This window comes from Rhipicephalus microplus, chromosome 3, assembly GCF_043290135.1.
Source record: "Rhipicephalus microplus isolate Deutch F79 chromosome 3, USDA_Rmic, whole genome shotgun sequence".
Classification (NCBI taxonomy): Eukaryota; Metazoa; Arthropoda; class Arachnida; order Ixodida; family Ixodidae; genus Rhipicephalus; species Rhipicephalus microplus.
The window spans coordinates 75,978,999-76,005,534 of NC_134702.1; the positions used below are offsets into that span (position 1 = coordinate 75,978,999).

At 42.7% G+C, this 26,536-nt stretch overlaps 1 protein-coding gene across 1 annotated transcript; it reads right to left on the bottom strand.

The window, feature by feature from the left end:
- Positions 1 to 97: 97 nt before the first annotated feature.
- On the bottom strand, positions 98 to 26,536 carry LOC142803794 (evasin-3-like). The gene is made up of 3 exons (XM_075889838.1): positions 26,422 to 26,536; positions 14,261 to 14,354; positions 98 to 309 (listed from the first exon to the last, which is right to left on the bottom strand). The coding sequence occupies exons 1-3, from the start codon at positions 26,529 to 26,531 to the stop codon at positions 196 to 198; spliced, it is 318 nt and encodes a 105-aa protein (XP_075745953.1). The 5' UTR covers positions 26,532 to 26,536; the 3' UTR covers positions 98 to 195.

Genomic DNA, 26,536 nt, shown 5'->3' on the forward strand with positions numbered 1-26,536 from the left:
CTGCGAACAAAAGCTTTTGTGCGGTCAGTAAGCATTTGTCTTGTCTCCCGTCATGTTTTCCTGTTCACTCGCTCCATTGAAATAAATGTCACTGACGTCGGTAGGTAACGATTTTATTTAGTTTTGCCCAAGTAAACGAAGTTCTGCAGAAATCTTGTCCACCTGTGTTATTCATACAATACGTAGCTTGCCTCTTTAAGGTTCATACTCAGGAAAGTTGCCCGTAATCATATAGCACCAACCTGTAGTGTTGTACCCGAGCAGGCCACAAAAACAGCTTGGAGGGCAATCGTCTCCATCTGAAGTGCACTGCAAATGCGTTGATTAAAAACAACATTGCATAATAGGTTCAAAAGTAGTCTGCGTAAAGCGCTTTTGCGTGTTTCTTTCCAAAAAAAGCGAAAGCTCAATTTAGATATAATTTAGGTGATGTTGCGGAGTACCGACGAACTGTTTTACTTGCCTTATCATGTTTAAACTAATCAACTAATCCACTGCATAAGCCAAGCGCGATCACTTAAAAAAAGTTAGGGCTACAATAGCTGCATGTGCTAAGTGATTGTTCTAAACGTAAAACGTCTATTTGTGGACTCTTTACATATTTGATACAACAGAACTACTTAAGCAATCTGACAAGAACACTCACACTTCCACCACCTGTAGTAGCATCTATACCAGCATATTTCAAATTAAAGAGCTTGGTAATGTGAAATATCAAGTGGCTTCGGTCCAACCAAAGTTGTCCATTGCGCTTATAATAAGAGCCTTTTGGGCTTGTGCTTTCGCCGAGTAACTTCTAGAGTTTTCCAGCCACCTGTGGCACCTTTGTACTGATTTGCAGTCTTCCAATATATATATATATATATATATATATATATATATATATATATATATATATATATATATATATATATATATATATATATATTTGTGATCTTTACGGTAAGCAACAGTGCGTTTGTCGATACATTTAAGTAGCTGAGTGTTGAAGTAGTATTAACCTGCAATTGTGAATGTGCATTCAAGCTATTGGAGACAATATTAAAGTGAATAGTTGCTTGTGGTCATAGTTGCGCATGTTTTCGGTGAACTTAGGTAATATATTTATAGACAGCATATATTAGGGATAGTATCTACTAACTTTTTGTTAGCGGCTTTTTATTATAATCAAAAGTATGAGAAGGAATGATAAAATACAAAGAATCAAAGCTTCTTTCGCACTTCTTGGTAAAAATCGCGAAGTTTTCTTAGCTTTTTTGATGATAATAATTTGTTTGCTGTCTCACTAGCATTTGGGAAATGCTTGCAACATCTGAAGCTCTGCACAAGTTGCTGTGAAAATCCAATGTCCACCATGCATTTACAGGACGTGACCTGTAAGCGAGAGGTGTATTTTTTTCTCAGTTGGTGTAGGGATCCTCTTCCGGTGTCCCACGATAGCTTTCTGCACCTAATGTGGTTTTGCACCACCTGGTGTAACGGTAGCATAGTGGATTTTCTGCACCTTGATTGTCTTCGATATTGCCTCCTTAATCGGTCATCCTTTAACCAAGCGACAGTGTCGTGCGGTAACTTATTCACGTGACGTCCTGTTATGCAACATCAAAGTGACACCACAGTTACGTCACAGGTTGTCGTCATGTGACTTCATGAGTCACATGACGAAATCATCATCACCTCATCGGGTGGTGATGATTTTTGCATACCTTGAGATCGCGCCGACGTGGCAGCACTTCCGCCAACGGCACAATCAATTTTCGCATCTTCTGACAATACAGACAGTCAGATTGTGAACTGAGACAGTGCTTGGATTTATCCGCACTCTATAAGGCAATTTTCTTCAATTTTAAAAGGCTCAATTTTTTATAGGTAGCGATCCACATCGCTAGCGCCAGCAAGGGGAAACCAGAGGAGAAAGAAGACGAGGCCAGAGAGGAATGGGGACAACGTGGCACGATTGTCGCGCTGAACGTGGCACACTCGCCGTTTGCCGGAATCTCTGCGCTTCCTGTTCTCCGCTGCTGATCCTGTTCTGCGCTGCTGCTCACGGGTTGGAACGGCTTGAACGACGGGCGGCGGGATCGCACTTCAATTTAACGTTTGCTTTTTTGTGGTTTTAGTGCTTTTTTGGCAGTTGTTCCTGGTTTGTGCCATATGATTTTCTGAGTTGAAGTGACTCGGGCTATTTAGATGTCGGTTTCTTCGCCTTGCCAAGGGCCTTCTCCTTGGCTAGCATCTATACCGGCCAAGGATTGGCCGATTGATTCTTTTCTTTGCAGTGGGGTTACCAACGTCCCCGTTGCTCTGGTACCGACCAATGGAGGTATGATAGCTATGAAGAACCCGAAGATGATTCAAATGGAGCTTCGGAAAGCCACAACACACTTTCAAAAGATCACTGAGGTCCGGCATTTCGGTCGTGGTGGTATTTTGTGCTGCTCTACCGATCAGGAGTGCGTCCGAGAGCTTCTCAATTGTTCCGAATTTGCAACGCAGCGGGTGAGCCCATTTATTCCAGCGCATCTTGCATGATCGAAAAGCATAGTCCGCGATGTAGATATGAGCCTGACCCCTGCAGAAATTCTTGAGTTATTTTCAGTAGCAGGTGCAGTGTCAGTATGCAGGTGCACGCGTCTGGTTGACAATAAAAAAATCACCTACTGAATCGGTGATAGTAACCTTTGCGGGAACGATAAGACCATCTGAAATCAAAGCTTGGCCTCTTATCTATAAGGTAGATCCTCGATCCCCTAAGCTACTGCAGTGCTTGAATTGTTGGAGATATGGCCACAGCGTGAAAGGGTGCAGATCAACTGCCAGATATCGACTATGCGGAGAAAATCACGACAGCCGTAAGTGCAACTCGACGGAAGAGAAGTGCTGTTTATGTCATGACTCGCATCCTCCAGACTCTTTAGATTGTGAGGCGAAAGAACGAGAAATTAAGATGCTGGAAATTGTGGAACGCAGGCGTTGCTACCGGAGGGAAGCTGTGACTGAATTACAAGAACGCTCGAAAGGTTACGCAAGCGTAACAGCACGACATACCACTGCTATGGATGCATCGTTAGCAAAATATATAGCAGAGGCTATAGAGAAGGCAACGGAAAAGGCGATGGAGCGTCTTTGCAGCAGTATTATTGGAGTCGTGGCTGAATTGTTAACATCTCAGTTGACCCAAATCATTGCTTCAGTGTCTACGAAAAATCAGACTTCACAGGATTTGGAGGCTTCAGAGTGTGCCAGGACAGAAAGTCCAAAAGCAGGACCCTCCAGTAAGATACTGCGGGCAGATCCAGAACCCGTATCAGATGACACTGATGAATTCACAGATATGGATGCGGAATCTCATAATTTCTTGAAGTGTGCCAGATCTCCCCTATCGAAAAAGTCTTCACAGAAATCAAAATCTAAAAAGTTCCTGTCAAAGAAAGACATTTTGGAGAACTTCTTCAAAAAAGACTTTTTGAAGAAAGATCTTTTGGATCAAGCAGTCTCTGCGGCGGGTTTATTGAGTCAAAATAGGCTCCTTAAAAGTATTACAGTGGAATTGTCGATCAATAGGGTCGGCTACCACAGATTTATTGTGTATTTCTTCGCAAATTTCCCCAGATATTATTACTTTACAAGAAACTTGGCTTACAAATGGACAAAAATTTTACCTAAAAAATTATCGCTTATTTTGTTCAGACAGACCTAGCAGAGGTGGTGGACTTGCTATTTTTATATCAACTAAATTTAGTCATAGAGCGAAGATTAACTACCTGTGCATGGATTCTAACTATGAAACTATGGTATTAGGCATCACTCTGCCAGGCTGTTCCTCTTTTTCTTTTGTTAACGCATACTTTCCGGTAGGAGTACAGGACACAAGATGCTTAGATGCAATGTTAGCTTCCTGCAGGACGGATGTAATATTAGCTGGTGACTTTAATTCACACCACGTGTCTTGGGGTTTCAAGACTGATGTAAATGGAAGGCGCTTGTGGGAATGGACTGTTGATAATAACTTATCTTGTGTATATTTCCACACTGTTACGTTTATTAGGAGACAATCAAAGTCGGCGATAGATCTGACCTTTTCCAGCTCCTCACTAAACATTTCGTCGTGGAGAACATTAGATTGCGCAACAAACAGTGACAACCTTCCTATTAGCTTCGATATTAACTTTCCCTGAATATTTTTACTGGTAAAATTGGCTCGTTTGTAAATTATGAGCGTTTACAAAAAGACTTAAAGTCTACTTTTGTTCTTCGCAAGGACATGCAGGAAGACATTCGGGCTATGAGTCTGTGTGCGGTATTGAGAAGAGCAATAAAAAAGTCAACTTTTTCAATAACTTCAGACACAGGCGGGTCGTTTAGCCCATGGTGGAACGCTGATTGTATGAGGGGGTATAGAAAACGAAAAGCGGCGTGGAAGCAACTTATCCACAACCAATGCCCAAAAAACTGGTGGGACTATAAATACGTGGCAGCAGATTTTAAACGTATAGTACGCAAAGCAAAAGATGACTATGACACTAACAAATTTAGCTATCTTTCAAAACCATACAACAGAAAAGCGCTTTTTAGATTTTTGCGTTCCAGAAAAATGATACCACCAGCAGACAATAATATTTCTTTAATTCTTTCGCCTAGCGAACTCACTAAAATATTTGAAAATGTTGCTAAAGGATTAAAAGAAAGATTCAGATCAACAATGCCAAAACACATAGTAAAGCCGATTGCAGGGGAGGAGTTCATTGAGGTGACATTAGCGGAACTAGCGGGTGTAGTGAGGCACTTACCTCCTACAGCACCTGGACCAGATGGAGTAACCTCAGCAATGATAAAAGTACTATATGACATTTCCCCACATGAACTTTGTAATATGGTTAATTACTCTTTGAAAAATTCTTGGATACCGGCAGATTGGAAACTTTCCAAAATAATTCCGATACTTAAAAAACAGCGACTTGGGTATACACTTGACAATGTGAGGCCAATTGCTCTTACATCTAATTTGGTTAAACTAACTGAAAGAGTTTTGAATGCACGTGTAATAGAATACATTGAGTAGAAATCAATTATGAACCCCAGTCAAATTGGCTTTATATCGGGATGCTCCATATGGTGTGCGCACGCGGATTTGGAGAGCCGTATACAGTTGGCTAGGCGTAGAAGAGAGTATTGTGCATTAGTTACTCTGTATTTGGCCAAAGCGTATGACAAAGTGGAGCATAAAATACTAATAGAGCAGATGGAAATGTAACACTTACCAAACTACATGACAGCATGGGTAGCAGAGGTTTTAAGGGAGAGAGAGTTTTATTGCTTTCAAAGGGGTTGTTTTTCTAACAGATATCGACAATACCGTGGCGTACCACAGGGGGCAGTGCTCTCACCGGTGCTGTTTAACATGTTCCTCAGTTCGATTCCAACACATAGCAATATTCATTTATATGTGTATGCTGATGACATTGCTTTCTTTGCGACAAACAGTGATCTGCAATCACTTTACCATACATTACAGAATTACCTAAACATGATAGAGGAATGACTTGAAAAAATTGGAATGTCTCTAAACGTAAACAAAAGCGCGCTTCTAGCGTTCTCGTTCAGGGATCCTGTCAACATCTCCTTGATGTATGGCACAGAGCAGATTCTCCAGGTGGATTCACTCAAATACTTAGGCATCATATATAACAGCTCGTTAAATTGGAAAAGTCACATCGATCACATTGCGTCCAAAGCAACACGAGCCATGGGGTGGTTACGCAAGCTCAGCAACATAAAAAGGGGGTTGCGAAGAAATACATCGGTAATGGTCTATAAAATGTACATTCGTCTTATCATGGAATTCGGCTGTGTCTTATTTTCGGGCAGTGCGACATATAAAATGAGACCGCTAATACTATTAGAAAGGGAGGCTTTACGACTATGCCTTGGACTACCCAAGTTTGTTGCTAACAATGTGCTATACATGGAAGCGCGTCTACCGTCATTGGTGAATAGATTCAAAATGCTTACTATTCAAACATTTTTAAAACTATACACTGTGCCCCAGAGAGCATCGTTTTATGCTTTTATTAAAGAATCAAGCTTGTTTTTTTGAAACTTGGTGGTCACGATTCCACTGCCCACAGATCTTGTTCGTTCAAGCGCTGCTAGAACCACTGAACGTGAAAATCTAACATATTTTCTCAACAAGAAACGTTAATTTAGATCTTAAGATAGAATTTGAGAAGATTTATCCCTCTAACGCAAAGAAAATGCCATTTCAATATTTAAATGATCGGCTGCAGGATTACTTGGCACATGTGAACATGAACAACATAATTGCGACTGATGCATCCGTATCAAATGAAAAGGCTGGGGCAGGTATCTTCTCACGTTTCCTTGACTGGTCCTTTTCGGTTAAACTCTGATTGATTTGATTGATTTGTGGGGTTTAACGTCCCAAAACCACGATATGATTATGAGAGACGCCGCAGTGGAGGGCTCCGGAAATTTTGACCACCTGGGGTTCTTTAACGTGCACCCTTTCGGTTAAACTCTCAGATTACACACCAATATTTATACCAGAATTATTCGCTATTGTACTCGCACTACGGAAACTTCCTTTGGGCGAATAGGAAGCAGTTGTAATTACAGATTCTTTTTCAGTATGTGCTGCTCTGTCTTCAGGTGCCAACTTAACACTTATGCACATGTTTCGACAACTCGTACCGACAAACCTGAAAAAACTGCAGCTCTTATGGGTACCAGGCCATGGTGGCATATATCTCAATGAGATGGCGGATGCACTAGCCACAGTATCTCTTAGCGGTCCCCTTATCCCGATTTTGCCTGATACGGCTTATGCGCACAGCAATAAGGTTTAGAAACCTCTGTCTGCATGAATACGACTGCTACTCATTGGATAATTATCGAGATTTCGCACATCTAAGATGCCGCTGGAATAGACAGTGGTGTGCAACATGGCACTTGGCAGTTACTTTTACAAGATTGCGTTGCAGAATTCCACAACTGAATTAATATTTGCATAAAGTTCGTCTGAAGGCGTCACCTTTATGTCACACTTGCGAAGAAATGGAAACGATTGATCACTTCGTTTTGTTTTGTCGCCGATATTCTCATCAGCGGAAAAGATACCTGGTAGCTCTACTTAAAAAATTGGGATTAGAATTGAATGTGGAGTATTTTTGTCGTTTGGCAGCATTAAATTCGATTATAGCCACAGGGACGTCTGCTCTGCGGTATTTGAATACATAATTGAAACAAAGCGATTGCCATGTTAATCTGCGCATAAATATATATATATATATATATATATATATATATATATATATTATTTTAGACCCACTATTACCTCTGTCTCAAATCACATCTGATAGCCTGCATCGCTCCCTGCTCAGATATACTCCTTTTTCGATTTTCGGCTTTTCTGTCTATATTTTTTTCAGCCCAAAATTACGTTTTGTTTGAAAAACAATTAGCCTTTTAGTTAAGATCCTGCCGCCCGGTTCTTGGCCGATCCCCCTTTGTGGGTGTGCGCCAGACTATCAAGGATCATCATCATCATCACAAACCAATGCCGTCGTAGAGTCTGCATGAAAAAGTTACATTGGCGCAGTCGAGGTCAGGAGCCTTACATTGGCGCAGTCGAGGTCAGGAGCCTGCAAACGAAGATCAACTTCGATCGTCGTCAAGAGCTTCCATCCTGAGCTTCCAAGCAGAGGACCAGACGTAGGTGGAGCAGCAGGAAGCCACTACAACTCCGAGCCTTCTGGAGGTGATCGCCCATATCGCCGGAGCTACTGTGGATGACCTCGTCGCTCAAGATAGCGTGTCTGTGAACACGACTCTAGAGTATTTGTTGTCTCATTCGGCAACAGCTCCTTCAGGACGTACATTGCGAACACCAAGAAGTCTCTCTGATACTAGCAGTGAAAGTGCCCTTAACGCTATACTTGAACTACAGAAGCTATATATGGCACAACAGCAGCAGCTTTTAGAACTTCTTGTGTCAGTTGCAAATGTAATAAACAAGAAAGAACTTTGACCAGACATGGTTGACGGCAGTTGAGGCGCTGATGCGTGGCTCGATTTCCACAAGTTTGCATGCACCAAAAAAAAAGAACAAGTGGAAGAGCGATGAACACCACGTACGTAACATGAGACCTTTTCTCTCTGGGAACGTTCAGAAGACGTTTCAACTACAAAGAACTTCATATGGAAACACTTCTTGGGCCTCGTGGAGGAAACGCTTTGCAAGTGCTTTTGAGGCACACCCTGTAGAGCTTTGGGATAATAATATTACTTACGGACAGAGATAAACAAATATCAGGAATTACGCTCTCGAAAAGTGACGCTTACTTCGTACTGCTCACTCATCATTGGTGGACTCCTCTCTCGTGGCTCCAGTCATACATTACATGACAAAGTACTATGAACAAGAGATGTCGGTGAGATCACTCACTTCTATGGACGAGCTACTCTCATCACTGAAATATATCACAGCGTCTGAATACAAGCCACCTGATGAACAGGCTAAAGTCAGTAGAGGTAATTACTGTGGCAAGAACTCACCCCCATCTGTAACCACTCTAGACGCTAACATTGAACCTAGACTGTACATCAGCATGCTATTGAGTTCACAGTGTCAGGACAAAACTAAAGAACCTCACACTGTCGAATAAGCAATCTTTCTTATGAAGACAGGAATTCTGGGTGTCCAGGTGCTAGTGATTAGTCGCAAATGGTTAGTTTTATTTGACATTGGGGCCTCTGTTAGTTTATTTACCGAGAACATAGTGAATTCTAGAGACAATGTACCTGGGAACCCCATTCATGTGTGCAGCTATGATGGTTCTTGTCGAGAGTACCACAGATGGGCCGAAGTATGTCTGGAGTTTGAAGGCGAGAAGTTCGAACTTTAAGCGCTAGTAGTGCTCGAAGTCAATTTCGACAACCTCTTATCAAGTCGTATAATGAAACGCATGAAGATTGACACATTTTTGGATTGACGAAGATTCAATCTGAAAGGAGTGCGCTAAAGAAAATATCGCCCATAACGCTTTCCATAGGCCGGCAACTAGAGAAGGTGTACCATTGATTTTTCCCGAGCTTTTGCGTGTTGGTGCATACCCAGAAACCACAGGAGCCACTGAGGTACAAGAAAGTCTGGTTAAAAAAGGAGCTTCAAGGAATGAATGCTAGAGGCGGGAATCATCAAGCCTTCAACTTCATATTTTGCTTCACCCATACAATTATTCCGAAAGAAGATAGTTCGTTTCACCTGTGGACAGAATATAGGCTCATTAATAAGCAAACCGATCTTTTCCAGTACGCAGTGCTACGAATAAATCAGATTAAAGAAACCGGATGACGTCAGTGGTTTTCCCGCATTGACCTGTGTAAAGAATACTGGCAAGTGCCACTGAAAGAAGATACAAAAAATTTACTACATTCGTCACCCCTTTTGACATCTACGAATACAACAGACTACCCTTCAGATGGAAGAGCTCCGGATCATGGTTCCAAAAGATGATGAATGACGTACTTTTGTATATTCTGTAATGTATGCATAGACGACATTATTATATACTAAAGCACAGGAAGGTCATGGAGAGCACTTAGAAAATGTCCTCAAGGCACTTAGCGCCATTGACTTAAGATCAACATAAAGAGTAGTGAGCTCTTCTGCAGAAAAGTGGCATCTCTTGGAAGAGTTTTTGATGGATCAGTCAAGGGCATTAAGGAAGAGAGCATCCAGCGCAATAAAAAGCTTAAAAAAATTTATCACATACACTGCTTGAGGGTGTTTTTTGGACTTGCCGGTCATTTCCGTGCATTTATAAAAAACTATGCACTAAAGACGAAATGTTTGACCACACTGACTCAACAAGGCGTTCCCTTCGTCTGGCCCGACGAATATTAGAACAGCTACCTGTAACTTGTCTTAGCCATATCAACTGACCTTGTGCTAGCACTGCCCGCCTTTGATCTTCCGTTTGAACTTTATACAGATGCACCTTACTCCGCTGCAGGCGCCAACCTGCATCAATATGATGAAAATGAGCAACCCGGAAGAGAGCTTTAGGTCATTGGCTACTATTCCTGCACGTTAACGAAAACGCAGGAAAATTACACGACAACAGAGAAAGAAGCTCTAGCTGTTGTAATGACCCTCAAGTACTTCAACCAATTCAGTTTTGACGTAATTCATAGACCAGGCTAGAAGCACCAGAACGCTGATGCCTTGTCCCGTCTTCACGTGTCACAAGACGTTCCACACGGAAACATCAACTTGCTGACCCTGTGGGAGATAACAGCTAGACATGGAACTGCGCATTGGGAAGATGTATTTGCCTGAAGCAAAAGTGCCTCAAGTTCTGATCTTGTATCACAGCAGTCCACATTCAGGAGGGCAAGACGGATTCTGTAGGACATACGACAAACTTACTCAGAATCTTCTATGGCAAAATATGAAAGCAGATGGTGTCTATTATGTGGCGCCAGACGTGCCATGAGGGCCAAATGGTGAAGTCAAAATACACGCCTCGAGGAAATATAATGGTATTGTCAAAATATTCGACTCTCCAATTTGAAGCAGTTCATCTTGATTTCGCAGAAGTTAGAAAAAGAGTGAAGGCATCAAAATATCGCAAGGTTTCTTGATCGCGGTGGATGAGTGCACGCACATCGCGGCCGCAAAAACGGGAAGAAAAGATTCGAATTGCATAACAGCACTGTTGCAGAGAAAAATTTTCAAACACATCAAGGACATCGTTGCCGACAATGGGCCAGCGTTTAGGAGTCGGAAGCTACGCAAGTGGGTCTGCGAAAGAAACGTCGTGCTTTGACACCCAGCGCCTTATCATCCTGAGGCTAAATCTCATGCTGAAAGCATGAATAGAGACCTCAAAATGTATATAAATTTATACCAGGAAGTCAAAGGAGGCTGGAAAAGTGCTTTAGATTTACACGTACATCGTAATAACAGGTCCTACACCACCAGCATCAGGTGCAGCCCATAATTCGCTGCGTTTGGTACTGTTCCGTATTTGCGAGCGGACGAAGATCTTGGGTTAGTTGACAGAATCACACTGAAGGAGCGCCCCAAGACCGAACTCCAACAACTAAAATACAGAAGTACGATGAAGATGCATTTTTGTCGTCGCCACAGCATGAAGATGAGGGAGATCAACCATAGTTCCAGTAGCGCCAGACAGTAATGTCTGGCGCTACTTTTTTTATGAATCAAACAGAAACAAACAAGCAGCATTTATTGCGTCTCTTGATGTATGGAAAGTTCATTATTTAGTGCAGTTAGATCCATTACTAGTGACTAATTGTAAGTTGTCCTTTTGATGTCATCGGGATCCTTTCAAAAATGTCCTACTGCGGCGCTCTTGTACTTGTGCATTTACTTTATATTTCTCGGTAAGTAGGGCACTATTGTTGATAATATTGTCGATTTAAATGTTATCATACATTGAGCTTTCACTTTGACGTAAATTGCTAATGAAGTTTAGTATCCCTTTAATGTGCACTTGAATCTAAGCACACGGGCCTACAGCATCTTCGTCTCCATCGAAAATGCAGCCGCCGCAGCTTGGAATCGATCCTGCGATCTTCGGGTCAGCAGCTGAGTACCTTAGCCTCTAGATCACAGCAACGAGGTATGATCCGCTTTCGTGTTATACTGATTCCTGGGACATACAGATCAGTGTTTTTTTTCTGTCTGCTGGTGTCTCTCAGCTCATTATTTCTTTATAAGCGAGCAGCTGACCTATAATCTCTAGTATACTCTCTGAAGACATTAAACCCGCCAGAACGAGTCCCTTTATTCGGTTGAAGGAAAGAAGGAGAATTTCAAGGACTAGCTTTTCTTCGTTAGGGCAAATGCACATATGTACTCAGGGAGGCTGACGAGTAATGACCTCCACCGTAGCTAAATTGTTCGAGCATCAGATGTGTAGTTTGAAGCGTCCAGATTTGGCTCCTATCAGTGGCAACTAGTGTACTCTTTCTACATTACTTTCACACTCATGTCATACTTACTGCAAATAGAATCTCTTATGTTTTCTTTGTTACTGTCTGCTATTTCTTGTTATTATTGTTTCTTACAAAAAAGACGAGTTCACAAAATTATCCTCTTTGTTGCTTTTTTCCCTCCATTTTACTTAAACTACTCTTTTCATTCCTATTGATGGCTACGCTATATATTTGTTTTCTGCGTGGCGCCAAGCAGTGACTTGAGATGGCAGCACATGGTGCCAGCCTACTCCCGTTTTTCCTTCTCCTCCCTCTTTCCTTTCTCTCTATCATCCCCGTTACTTATCTTTTCCTCAACTTCCCTTTTCTTTCACGCTCTTTTGTGGTACATGACTATTCTCTTGACGGTTATGCTAGAAATGATTTTGGTTGCTTTGCGCCTAGCTGTGCAACGACAATGACAGCATATACATGTATATGAAGGTCCGAGTTACCAAGGCTCTTGGCACATAAAAATTACGTGATCATACACGCCACGAAATAAACTGGCTGAAACTTTAACCTAATGCATTCTCTAAACGTCTTCTAGTTTTGTCAATTTTTAAATCCATAAGAATTGCAGCAACCTTAGAACCAATGCAAATTTCTGATTTCTCAACAATAACGGCTTCTTTCTAACTATGCAGCCATTGTTTAATTCATAAGCTTATGAAGCATGTATAAAAAGGCCGACTTATTGGTGAAAACCATTTGGTGGACATGTTGATTAGTACCCACTTTAAAAATTTTCGACAACCTTTCCTGTAGAAAGAAGTAGTAAATGTTATCAAAAAGCGAGCTGACATCGAAGCTCTGTGAGAGAGGCTAAACTAGCACCTGAGGATTACGCGTACAGAAAGAGTCTGAAAACTCAGTGAAGCTAAATAGTTATGCAGATAACTAGCAATGTGCCATGCCTTGAATATTATCTGGGTCTTGTATATCTGTGCCCAAAATTAGCGCGAGGATGGCGCACATATAACGTGTCTATTAAGTTCAAATTCTTTTCGCGTAGCAGTTGTCACTGAACGTTGAAAGATCTAGGTTTTTTAAAATACGAGCATCATTGAAGAAAGTAGCAGTAACCTTCTCGAAAGGTATTTCATGCATTAAATTTTGATCTCAAAGACTACAAAGTGCGAATTTAATGTCATTAACATTGTCTTTGCGGATGCGAATAAACGAGGGAAGATTTGCGGGGCACTGCTGGGAAAGAATCAGCGGGTATCAAATGGTAATTGCTAAAATATGAACTACCATATTGTAAAAAGGCGCGACGACAGCTTCACTGATCACCGTATAGGTCACGGTTTATGAAATTTCCTTTAGGTGCAGCCATTTATAGATATGGTGGAGAGACGGATGGGCTCACAAGACATTAAGTAAACGTAAATGGTAGGCAGCTAGAGGCATACTTTTTAACCTATCATCACACTTTAGAGGATATAAATGCACGAAAAAATGAGGAAGGCACATGAATTAAAATTTTTTTTAACACTTGAAGCATGTCTTGTTTAAAGTAGTGATAGTGCATCCGCAGGCCAGACGCTTAGGAAACGGCACAAAAATGAAACCTTTCACGTCTGAACAGTCACATCTCACGAAGGCCTACACGTGCCCGTGAATGATATGCACGCATTCTTCTTGTCTTAACAGGCAACAGTAAATATTTGTCACTGATTCTTTTTCTGTCATTGTGCGCTCTTTCAGGTATTAGTCAGCATTCTTATGCCTACAGTCTTTGATCACTAACGCCCCCCAACAATATCAGCTTTCTGCCCAGCAAATCCTATATTACGCACTCCACCACAATTTCGCGCACTAAAGGCAAAGGCGTAGCGTGATTGGACCTGTGTGCGTAGGTATAGTGGCAAACGAGGCCCGAGACTTACCCCTGTCCTTCTAAACTTTTTTTGGAATATAGTACAGGGAACAAATTGGCACTCGGTCACATCTGCCTGCCGAGCACTCACGCCTAATCACTAAGCACCTCGCCCCTCCACGAAAATATTTCTGCCTATGCCTCTGTGTTGAACTCAACTAACATGATCCAACACCATAGAGATACGTGTCATGCGTTTTTACTATAGTTATAAATGTATCTACGAAAGATTCTATAAACAGTTTATTTATTATTGCCGTGTTACTAGCCTGGCTATGCGATCTTTATGTCACCTGCTGATAAATATTGCATATCATCCATTTGAACGCACACTTTTACAATCCTCTTACTTACCGTTTTATTGCAAGGTACTACGTTAATGTTATATTTGTCATCTTCATACGTCATTGCCTCTACGCTCAAAACAAGAGCATTCGGGCGTGCTCGCCTGTAAAACAACACATTGATTACACGACGATTTCATGCTGTAGGCAATCTAGTTTACGTTGAACGTGGTGAAAAGCGCAGACAAAGTGAAAAGTTTTGGTGCATTTTCCATGAATCTTATTGTATTCTACTTTGCCGGCAATACAGTGTTTCTATGCTTCTATCTACATTGAAGCACTCCTCACTGAAACATCGGTATTATTGAACAAACGTTGCCCAAATTAGCAGTGAAATAACCACCCAAGATACATGGTCTTTAGGTAATCCTTTCATTTTCTATGGCGCAGCCATGTGTTTGAATAGCAAGGCATGTCGTACTCGTCATATCATTTAAAAGAATGTTCTACATCACCATATCATAATTTCATGAAAGACCCTTCAAAGGTGAACACTGGAACAGCACACCACGTCAACGCTTCACATTGTACTGTTCAACATGAAGGCTTTACTCCTTCTTATATGGTCAATGATTCCTTTGCCAGCCTGATAATCATACCTGCTGCGCCGATAGTGTCTACAGTGATTTCGGTCGTGATCAACTCCGGGCATGTGCATTTCCCGGCTTAAATTTCTTCTGCTATCGACTACCAATGGCGAGCTGAATCAACACTGACATCACACCTGGCGAATAATTTAAGCTGCTGCTTCCACCTACCTTCCGTCAGTGGGCACGAGAACAGCACCACGCTGACGTTTAGTTATTTATACTGTTCAACATGTGGCGGGTGTAAACCATTACCGCTATTTTGTAAAAAATCAGGTGATAGCTTACTGAAGTGTTCCCGTTTGTACAAACGTTTTATGAAATTGAGTTGTTGTGCCACCCAGAACTCCCTCATGAATTTTTTATATATTGAATACTGGCGTGAGAACTCATTCGAGTACACTTATTTTCCTTTGAGTTACAAAATGCAAAGCCAAGAACGAATTCACTGCTGACATATAGCGATATAAGAGTGACCAAAAGACCACAAAGACAAAAAACTGTCGTCGTACGAAAAGGTTTAGATTACCTGAAGCAAAAATGTGAAGCTCTAAGAGCAATGAATGAGGTACTATCTGAAGTGAAGCTCGGCGCAGCACATGGTAAATGAATTTAAACATGAGTAAAAGTAAAAATAGTATGCGTCCCTAATTCTGACAACACCTCGCTAACACTAAAACAACGTACCGCTTCATCCAGTAAGCTTGTAATAATGCTTCGGTATTTTTTAGGAGTTTTTTTTTTCTAAAAGAGTTAAATGAACATGTACTGAAAGTGAGAGAAACACTTTTTTTGCTACTGGCAATATGGTCGGGCCACCTAAAACACCTTTATGTCAGTGTTTTGCTCTTTTATAAATACCACAAATCTATATTGTAGCTAGAATTTACATGATCCTGTTTCGTCAGTATTGAGGAGTGAAGTTTGAATTCGCTTCATATAAATTGGAATATTTCATTTGGGTATGAATTAGCTCGTGAAATTCGTGTAAAACGATTCTAATACACGATATAGTAATTTTACTATAAAATAACAAATTCCCATGCTTTAGTCGGGGCTCTGCTTAGTCTAAAGGGCGTAATGGCGATTACTAGACTTGCAAGACAAGCGATTTGTTTTTGGAAAGAGCGCACTGTTCGGGACGGTCATCGGGGTTTTGTTCTTCGTGGTATCTACTGAAAGCATTGATAAGTGTTCTAGTCCGTTTTACGCCATGCAGTTTTGGACCACTCCTTCTTCTTTAGGAATTGATGGGTGCCCAATACATTTATTTCCTGTCTATTTTATTTCAAATATTCCATGTTGGAGCAAACAGAGGACATGATACTGTAGCACCAAGCTGTATGACGATAATTATAGAGCGAGAATAAAACGACGACACAGAGACAAGAAGGACACGAAAGACACGAACGCTCGTGTCTTTCGTGTCCTTCTTGTCTCTGTGTCGTCGTTTTGTTATCGCGCTATAACAATCGTCATGCCATACCAACTAGCCCATGCTGCCACACTGCCAAGCTGTAGGAAAGCCAGCCTCGTGATCGAGTTTTGTCATTGAACATCATGTCCTTCAGTAAGTACCTACACGCCCTAGAAAACCTGATTCTGTAACGTAAGCACGATAACAAAGTAACTACGACACAAATGAAACATTTTTGGTAAGATTTCAGGTAAGATTTGGGTAAGGTGGGTCAATAAGTTTGACTGAATCAAATATTATGCATATCGTGAGCTTACTGCTTACGTCATCTACAATAGCACTTAGACGGTACCCTATGGTTTGATGGAAAGTCAGAACTCAGGTCAGAGCACAGATGTCAGTTGCGTGAAAACGAAGTGCTGGCTTCGGTGCGATGACGGGCGTGTAATAAGCAGTGTTTGCATCTCGTTCTTCCAGGATCAACGAATGCTTTATTGTCAAATTTAGCGACACTGGTTTCTTAACGCTGCTGCGTTAAAGTTTTCCGCGTCCGTTATTGCTGTTCCTGAGTTGATAAACAACGTGAATCATCTGTGGCGCACACCCACACGCCAAGGCGCGCATACTGTAGTGGTGGCTATATAGTTGAGCATTAGCTTTCAATATGCACAATACTGGGTTCGATTGCCACTGCCGACCAAACATCGGAAGGTGTCTCCCTACGGTTCCATAAAAGACCTTCCACGCACCTGAACCCATCAAGGTATTAGCAAAAAAGACAAGCTTCTGCTGCAAGAAAGGGGGGAGAGGGTGAAGCCAATTGTTGCTGTCAATCCGCAACACAGGTTTAATAAATATATGCACGTTTCCCACCTGGTGCTCTGCAGAACGAAGTACACAAAGAAAGGCACTGATCTTGAAAGAATTTGGCGGCACGGAACCACCAGTCTATAAAGTCAAGTCATCATTTTTATCTTTTTGCGAGCATCTGTCGGAAGCAGAAAGACACTAACCCTTCAAAGGTAGAAAATAACTGAACGTCTTAGTGGGCACACGACAAAACTAAACTGCACACTTCTGTATGAAATTTCACTTCAGAAAATAGTCTTTCGTTTTTAGACTGAGCACAGAAATAGTGGAACGTACTTCATGCAGTAGTTGCCATGCTGCATATGGTGGCACATTCCTAAATCTCGGTGGCATATTTACAAAGTCGGGCTAGGGTTTATTAGGGTGCCTCGTTTGCCTGAAAATTTACTTTTATATGACAATAGTTGGGTTTCACCTGCTAAGCCTTACACTCGTTATTTCTTGACCCTAATTTCACTTTGACGTAGTATAAATGTGGAAGATTATATTCGGTTGTAGTTAGAGTGCAATAGCCATCCGAATGCTTCCGTAAGATCTTCATGGTACCTAAAAGACAGTGATTCCACCATCTTTCAAATTTTTTCACTAGCACTCCTATTGGTCCACAGTGACTGATTCGGCAGTAGGCACCGCAAAAATCGGTTCGAGAGCGATCGGCGTGGAGAAGGCCTTTTCGGCAGATGTCGCCACCACCGAATGGAATTCGGCGCACTTTCTGCAGCCGGAATGCTCATTGTGAATGCGCCCTTAGACAGGTAAAGCATTCGCGGGCTTTTGTGGGAAGCTCGGCTATTTTTGCAACAGTGTTGATACTGTGCTTTCACCAGGTTCTTTTTTGAGAACACCGAGCAAGTTTAGCAGTACTAATTTTGCTTCTTTCACGAAATTCTCAATTTTTGACAATGAGCACTCGCGGCATTCAGTCGACGTCTCTTCAGCGGGCTCCACGTACCTTTATTAAGAAGAACTGCAAATTGCCGGTACAGAAAGCAATTGAAACATTGAGGTGTTTCTGGACTCCATGTGCTCGGACGACATCAAGGCCCACTGACTGCTTGGCAGCGCCTTGGCAGTCCTGGCAGCAATAAAGCAAATGAGTGGTCTGAGTAATAGCGTAGAAAGATTCGTCATGCTGTGCACTTGGCGTTAGATGAAAATGTGTGATGACAGGTTGTACCACTTATTTTTTTGCTATCTGAGCAGACAGTGAGTTAAAAGCACGAATACGCAAGGAAGTGGTTTGTGTGAGGTGGATGGTCGCTGCCGTTGAGCTTTAATTCATAACGTTTAGAGTGGCTGTAACGGGCAGTTGATGGTAATAGCTGCAGTATTTCAGAAAATGCGAAGTGCATTCGCGAACAACCTGGTGTTCCACGTGTCAATGTAACGCGTCTCCAAGAAGCATAACTAAATCCCTCATACCGGGTTGATAAAAATACAGCTACGCCCGGAACTCTATTTTGTGTGGTGCAAGAACACTGCCGGTGTACTCATCGCTTATTAATTCAGGCTGTGCTGTGAGGCAGGTAATTGATAGATATGTGGGATTTAACATCACGAAACCACCCAATGATTATGAGACACGCCGTAGTGAAGGGCTAAGGAAATTTTGACCACCTGGGGTTCTTTAACGTGCACCCAAATCTGAGCACACGGGCTTACAGCATTTCCGCCTCCATGAAAAATGCAGCCGCCGCAGCCGGGATTCGATCCCGCGACCTGTGGGTCAGCAGCCGAGTATAGCCACTAGACCACTGCGGTGGGGCACTGCGAGGTAGTTGTGGATTGGAGTATGGTTGAATGATAAACGCTTGTGTATGTTTCACTTTTACATCTATCATCTCTGATGATCCAGATGGCTTCAGCTTTTTTCATTCAATATCCGAGAAATTCTTCAGCTTGCAGAATTTAGCAAGCAAGCCCCTTAAGAAAACAAATATCCATCTAGAAGAGGTCGACCAACTCGGGTGATAGCGAATCGTCGAACGGCTACTGATTCAGATGAACGTGAACTGGTGTTACCCTAATAGGCGCACGCTGTGTATCTAACATTCCCTTCTACCCATATTCTCAAACCCGCCCCATAGTCGTCGTTTTCTATCAAATAAAGATTCATTCATTCATCAATCATTATATGAATTTGGTCACGCAGACAGAACCATACCATAGTTATTCAAAAGGCATTCTAATTGAAAAAATGACAAGTTGGTTCACATAGGGCAAAATAGATGCATTGATCTGTAATGCATCAATGTGAACAATTACTAATGAGCCGCGCATGCCGACAAGCGTGAATGTGTTTATAGAGAACACTTGGCAAGGTCAGTGCGCTATCAATGACATTAACAATATTAGTGGTACTGGTTTTCGACATGAGACCAATATATAAACAAAGTATAATGAAGATATGTCTGCAATGGCAATCATTAAATCTCTACAACAGCAGAAAGAACATCTGTTATGTACAAGTACGAAACATACGGATAAAGAGAGCCTTGTCACTATGTCAAATCCACGTAAAGATTTACGCTATTTTTTTACACATATTTTTCTCCACACGTTGAAGTGTGAGCTCTTACAAAGGTTTCACTGTTGCTCCTTTTCTCCACCCGAAGATTGACATGTGTACATACGTATATAAACACAGTTTTGATCTTTGCAGTCGAAGTAACAACACATTGTACAAATTTTCTGGAACCTATGTATTACGTAACTTTTGTCAGTTCTTTATATTTCTTTCACCTGATTATAGAGGATGCATACTTATGGCTCAACGTAATCATCTATGTAAATGTGTGACTAAATTTATGGTTGGTTATTTGGCAATAATGAAAATTGTATTCTGTAGCTTTATGAAAATTCGTTGAAGGCATGTATGAGAATTCGTTGTCTCTGAACCCCGCAGGTCGAAAAAACTATGAACCGCTCTCAGCCTCGCTCAATAAACATACTTTATTCTTGGGGCCGGCTCACACCAGATTCGCCCAATTTGACCACATATTAACTAACTTGGGCTCAAAATCACGAAATTGTTTCTTCTCCAAACTGCTTCGGGCTCACTCACAGAAACGTTACTCTGCCAAAACTCACTCAGACTGACAGCTCAATCTCAGTCTGAGTGAGTCAATTGAAGAGTGAGTTTGCCGACCTAAGCTAGACCCAACTTTTGGACAACCTGTGTGGTATTTCCTGAGGTATCAGCTGTTGCCTCTACAGTTACGGCTTGCGAGCTACTTGGCGTTTGCTGTCTTCAGAAAAAAAACGAATCTGCTAGCCACGGCACTTTGGATCCAGGCACAGCCCCTACTCCCCTAAACTTGTGCCTTCTTTGCACATTCTGCTTCTATTATCTGTGATTAGCTCCGTTATTGAGAATATATATGTACACGTTATGTGCCCAATCTAAAAACTGTTCTATGAAAAGGACTGTGGTGCATATAAGTTGATCTCTCTTTGTGCACTTGTGTCCGAGCGAAGTGCTGCTGAAGTATCGAATTTACATCGCGAAGGGCTGCTGAAGGTTTCAAAAAGTTTATTTCAATTCAAAGCATTCAAGCCGAGGCTTTTGCGGTATACCTCTGTTAACCACACAGTGCGTCAACGAGTGAAATGACTGAAACCGCTCAGGACTACTCGATCACTGTACAGGAGCACTGGGACTTGCATATTTACTTTAGGCGATATGCCAGGCCTCTTTTCCAACACTTGTTTGAACTCGCTGCTGCAATGCCCCCTACGACATTGAGTGCAACTGTCTGTGCGTGTCATCCATTTTCCATGCTGTGATGGTTGTACCTTGCATAGGTTTAACGATTTCTGCTGTGCCGAATGGATCATAATTGCTTGTCGCAGCACTAAAGCGCGTGCCCACCTACACTGACTCGCTCGACCGGCGTGTCTAGTTACGTTGGTGCAGCGGTCACACCAATTGCGACTCGAGTCATCTCATGTTCAGGGTTTCCACTTGCTGTCTAGTAACTTCGCCAAAGGGTAACTGAAAAGCCAGCAAAAGTCATCCACTCTCCTTAAGTTTCGTCAAGAAGTCACCAATCTATATAAGTATAGTATGACTAAGATTGCTCATATAGCCCCCTGAAGTACAGTATTATTCATAACTCTTAAGTTATATTAAAGTTTTCAATGCCAGTCGCATCACCCTCGTCGCTATATGAGAGGGCTCAGTGGACCTGAACTCACATCACCCGCTTCACCATGGGGCCACTGGCTGAGAAAGGGCATGCATGCTAGAGCAGTGTCCTTGAACACTATACCCTTATAACAAAGGTGTTTGACATATCAGTCATAGCGAATACAGGGTGATGCAGTCGCTGAAACAATGCAGTGATAGCATGCGTAGCCTTTCCACACACTTACAGAATTTCATTGCTGTGAAATGATGTGTCCGATAAGTGAACATCCAATTACAAAACAATGAGAAAAAGTTCAGAAAAACTCCGTAACCATAGCGATGCCCGCCCCCCGCTCTCTGTGTGGTTATGTTTACGCTACACATTCGCCCAAATGCAGTTTCTGAAGGCTGCCTAAAGAAGCCGACTTCTTAGCGAGCCCATAAATATGTTAACAGATTTGAACTCAACATACCAAATTTGAAAGTGCTATATAGCACAGTGGCGTATCCAGGAGGTATGTGGCAAACCCGACCCGTGCACCCCACCCCCTCCTCCGAAATGTTTTTCGCCATGGCATACATTGAAAAAAATCACCCTTTCAAGGGTGTGGCCTCCCCCAAAAAATAAAGTGTGCCCCCCCCTCCACCCCTCCAATATGTATATATATATATATATATATATATATATATATATATATATATATATATATATATATATATATATATATATATAATTTCATCTACACCCCTGCTACCGCACTGAGGGAGTTGACAAGTTATTCAGGACAGTTGGATCTGTGGTCAGAACACGTGGCCTAACTATCACTTAGCCGCCTTAGAAGCGAAACTTTAAAGAATCTTAAATTCCTTAAAGCACCTAAAAATTGATACCACCACTTCAAGGCACGCGAAGCAATCTGCTGACCTAAATTTTGCTGGGAGGTTGCCGGTGGACACATCAGTGCGCCAGTGCCTCCAAAATTTATGTAAATTCAGAAAATGCATGTGAGAAACAGGACAGGCGTGCTGAATTGCACGCAAAGTTCACCTTCTACTGGTGTGTCTAAAACTACGACAAAAATAAGAAAAGAATGTAGTCCTCAATTATTTTTAAAAACAATGAGTATTGAATGCAACACAGTCAAAATCTCTGGTGAAAATGGCGAATAATTTGCCATGTCTTCATTCATGTTATTAAATCGCTACGGGCCTCTCAAATTCGCCAATTTGGCAAAACGTAGCCACAAGTGCCACCCCTTCATATGTTACTAAGTCCGCAGAGGCAGAACTCAAGGTTCGGCTCAGTGACCTAGAGTGCACCAGCTCGTAGAAAGTGAGCGAATGAGCTGTGCTGTATTTGCAGACTCGACAATGGCGTTACAGTGCATACAGTAAGTGATCTAATGTAGTTGTTACTAGCAGTTTACGTAGAAAAATGTTGAAGCGTCAGCACGACGACAAAAAGAAAAAAAAACACCACGAGGGCAATGTTCTGTAACTATTTCGTGATTTCCAGATGGGTGGCAACGTTTTCACAGAATACACGGCTAGCAGAGCCCATCAAGGAGAACACGCCGTTCCCATTCCTCTTTCAAGGACAGATGCTGTAAGCTAGCTTCATCACCTGGCACAAAAGCGTTCACAGTTAAAGGGAACACCTGAGTGCACAGCACGTTTATATCTCGCTATCTTACGGAAGAACGGTAGCTTAGAGATGCATCAGATTTCTGGTGTTTGAAAGTTCGAATTCCTGTAGACACACTGGTGATGTGCATGCAGATTGTTTTCATAACCACTTACTGTTATAGGGCCAGCAATATTAATGGTGTGCATTCGAGTGCTCCCTTTAACAGTGAACGGTGTTGTACGTAATGTCTAGTAAGAAGGAGCACGCCAAGTATAAAACATGCAAAACAACACTAAAAAACTCCCAAGCATTTTCCCGAGGGTAAACATGGTTAAGTGTGAATGCACGGGGTGATGCTATGAGGGGTATTTATTAATTCGCACTATTATATTTATTAATCACACTATGGTGCCTTTATGGTGTAATGGTTCCTGGGAATCGCAATTCGATCACATGGGGGAGTTTACGTTAACTCACTGGCGAATGCGGGAACGTCCACTCTCCGTTTACGATTGCGAGCGGCGTCTTGACGCCGGCCTTCATCGCCCTTCTCCGCCTGACGCTTGCGTTGTCGTTCCGCTTCTTGGGCCGCGTTCGCGGCTCGATGCTGACGCCTCATCTCGGCCTCGCGAGCGCGCAGTTCACCATCTGCTGCACGCTTCGCCCGCTTGTCATCGGCCTCGCGAGCGCGAAGTTCGGCATCCTCTGCACGCTTCGCCCGCTTGTCCTCGGCCTCGCGAGCGCACAGTTCGGCATCCGCTGCACACTTCGCCCGCTTGCACTCGGCCTCGCGAGCACGCAGTTCAGCATCCGCTGCACGCTTCGCCCGCTTGCGTTTGGTCTCACGAGCCCTTCGCAGCGCCGCCTTTTCTTCCAACGTCGGCGAAACCACCGCGGTACCGTCACCTCCAACGACGGGTGCAGTGCTGGCACTCGGTTGTACTGCATTCGTTGTTGATGGTAGCGTTGCCTACGGGACATTCATCGCACGACCCGCTCTCGACGGGAGACTGAGAGAGAAGGCGGGCGTGCGAGAGAGAGGGGTGCGCGCGCAGCTGCAGCGAGCGAGGAGAGCGGAGGAGCGAGCGAAGGGGGAGGGGGACGCGCGCAGCGGCGTTGAAGATATAAGGCGCGTTACTGACACCGATATCAGCGTCGCGTCCGTGGCTTATTCGGTAGAGCGTCGCGCTGCGGCCCGCCAAGTCCTCTTTCTTTTAAAAATAGAGAGAAGACTGCGGACGCCGCCGACGGCGGTGGATGGTTTGGGGTCGCTTATAAAGTGTATTCACACTTAATAAATCCAACGGTGGAACTCCACCTTCCGGCCGGGTTTCATGGACGTAAAACTGCTTCTTTGTCGGCTTTCGTTTTGGGTTACCTTCATAGAAACAAGCACAACATTAATTGTAAGGCCCGACAGTGTGACGTGGGAGGACTGCGGAACCGAAGAAGACAATGATCATTTGCTGTGCTACTGCCATCGATATTTCTCTGAAAGGCGAACACATTCACATGTGTTCCTAAGATTGAACAATCAGTCGTTATCCATGCAGACGTTCATCTATCATCTTTCCTATCACTCGTCAGCTCACAAAGCAGCTGAACCAATTGAGTGCTTTTTTGGGAAAAGCGGGCCTTTGTTATCGCCTTAGACTATTTTGCAGAGCCACCGCCGCATATATGTCAGCGAAGTTATAGATAATTCCCTTTTTCGTTCCCTGCTGTCTCGCTCCTCATTACACTCCTCTTCAATATTCAACCAGCGTAAGGGGGCCAATCACACAAGTATTTTGTCAACGTTATGAGGTGTCATAAGGTGTTTTAATTATAAAGTGTTTTATAAGGTATTTTAAGACTTATATAACGAATTATAACGAATTATAGACTTATTATAGACGAATTATCAGGTGTTTTAAGACGTTAAAGCTCACATATCAATCAATCAGTCCTCGTATCACTAAACGATACGCAATTGTATTCAGTTTCATCACAATGGACGTGATTACCTTCCATAGTTTTTTTTCCTTTTAATGTTTCTCGGGGTACTACCTCAAATGTCAGAAGTGCAGAGTCACTTGGCAGTGCAATTTCCACTTTAGGCACAATGATAAGTTGGCAGTCGCAAGTTGCGAATGTGTACCGTCAGCCTTTCAGTTTATATGTGTTCATTGCGGAGTTACTTTTACACAAGTATATAGTCTCTCGTGTAAATTTTTTGCCTAGATTGGGCACTCCTTTACAAAGACTAAAGTGTGATTGTTTATTGCTAACTCGTTATTTCCATAGACCACTTACCGTTAGCTTGGCGCTTTGCGTATTCAATTCAGATCCTATTTGAACGCTTTATTGGCACGTGTACTCAATAGTTATCGTTAGATAAGTTGACGCTGTTTCTTTTCTTAGAAGCATTTTAGATGAAGAACTTCCTTCTGGCATTGCAATAATTCGCTAATTGTGCTTTAAAGTATAGCTAAAAATTAGCGGTTGTGATTCAAGTAAATAGTTATCTTGGATACAGGTTATAACATGCGTCCGCTTAAAGTAATGCCCAATTAACTGTAAGAATAATGCTGAAAGTTAATTGAAAGAAAGCACATACACTTTCTTTTTAGAAGCAGGTAGCTGTGATCGTTTCAGTGCCTTGAGGAAAGATTTGTACCACAAGCTTTTTTGTTTTCTTTCAGTGTTTACTGAGATCTGCTGCAGTATGGCGTCGAGACAGGAATTTAACTTAAAAAGTAGAGCAGTGCATAGACACGCTCAGGTGCAAATGCCACCAAAAGACAGTTGTGTCAAGGACTACGGCCTTCCAAAATATTTCAAATTATTTGCTCTCTTTGCCAAAGAGCTCACCTCACCTGATCTAAAGTTTGTTCGATTGCATGAACAGCAACTGAAAGCCTTTGACTTGAGCGCCTTTAGCTCGCTATCTATATTTGCAGATCTATCCTTAGCATACAATTACAATAATGACCCATCTGCCACACTTGTACCACCATTTTCTATAAGATATGTATCATATTAAGCTGGATAAATTCTGTCGAATTCCCTGGTTTTCCGTCACCCGCCTGTACCCTTTGTTAAATATTGTGTCAACGACAAAGATAGTCACTATCATCTTTGGGGGATAAGACCAGGGTTCGTAATAAAGAAGAATTCGACGGGTGGGCTTCGCCATGGGCACGGCGGCTCGTCCTTTCCTCAATGTTTTGGTGCCGCAACCCAGGAAGAAGGGCCTTGGGAGGTGAGGCAGAGTGGACTTTACGAATTTCGACCGCCGTCGTAGCCTCGAGGACTTTCTGTGAAGCCACCGTGGGTAAAGCTGATGTGCGAGGCCTAACCACCGCCGAGACCTGGGAGCGTGACTCCGGTTACAACTGAGACCACTAGGAGCACCCATGGACTGACATGAGTGCAGGCATCGTCTGGAGGCTCGCGAGACGGGAGCCCTCACGTCTACTTCGGCTCCGTCCTGACTCGCCCTTCACGACGACGGCTCGATATTCGCAAGATCACGAAGAACGACAGCCCGACAACTTACGGATATTCGTTGTGCGTACCGTCTGTGATGAATGCCGCGTTGACTCCAACTTCGCCTCGTGACTCGGCTGGCCAGTGACATCTCCTGTTTTCCACGCTGGACCGGATCATGGAGG

Bases quoted from the DNA above. Each gene is read 5' to 3' on its own strand.
- LOC142803794 (XM_075889838.1), bottom strand. From the start codon at position 26,531: ATGATCCGGTCCAGCGTGGAAAACAGGAGATGTCACTGGCCAGCCGAG. The intron at 14,355-26,421 runs GTAAGTTGTCGG...GTTGTTTTACAG, and splicing joins GGTACGCACAACGAATATCC to GCGAGCACGCCCGAATGCTC. The intron at 310-14,260 runs GTAAGTAAGAGG...ACGCATTTGCAG, and splicing joins TAGTACCTTGCAATAAAACG to TGCACTTCAGATGGAGACGA.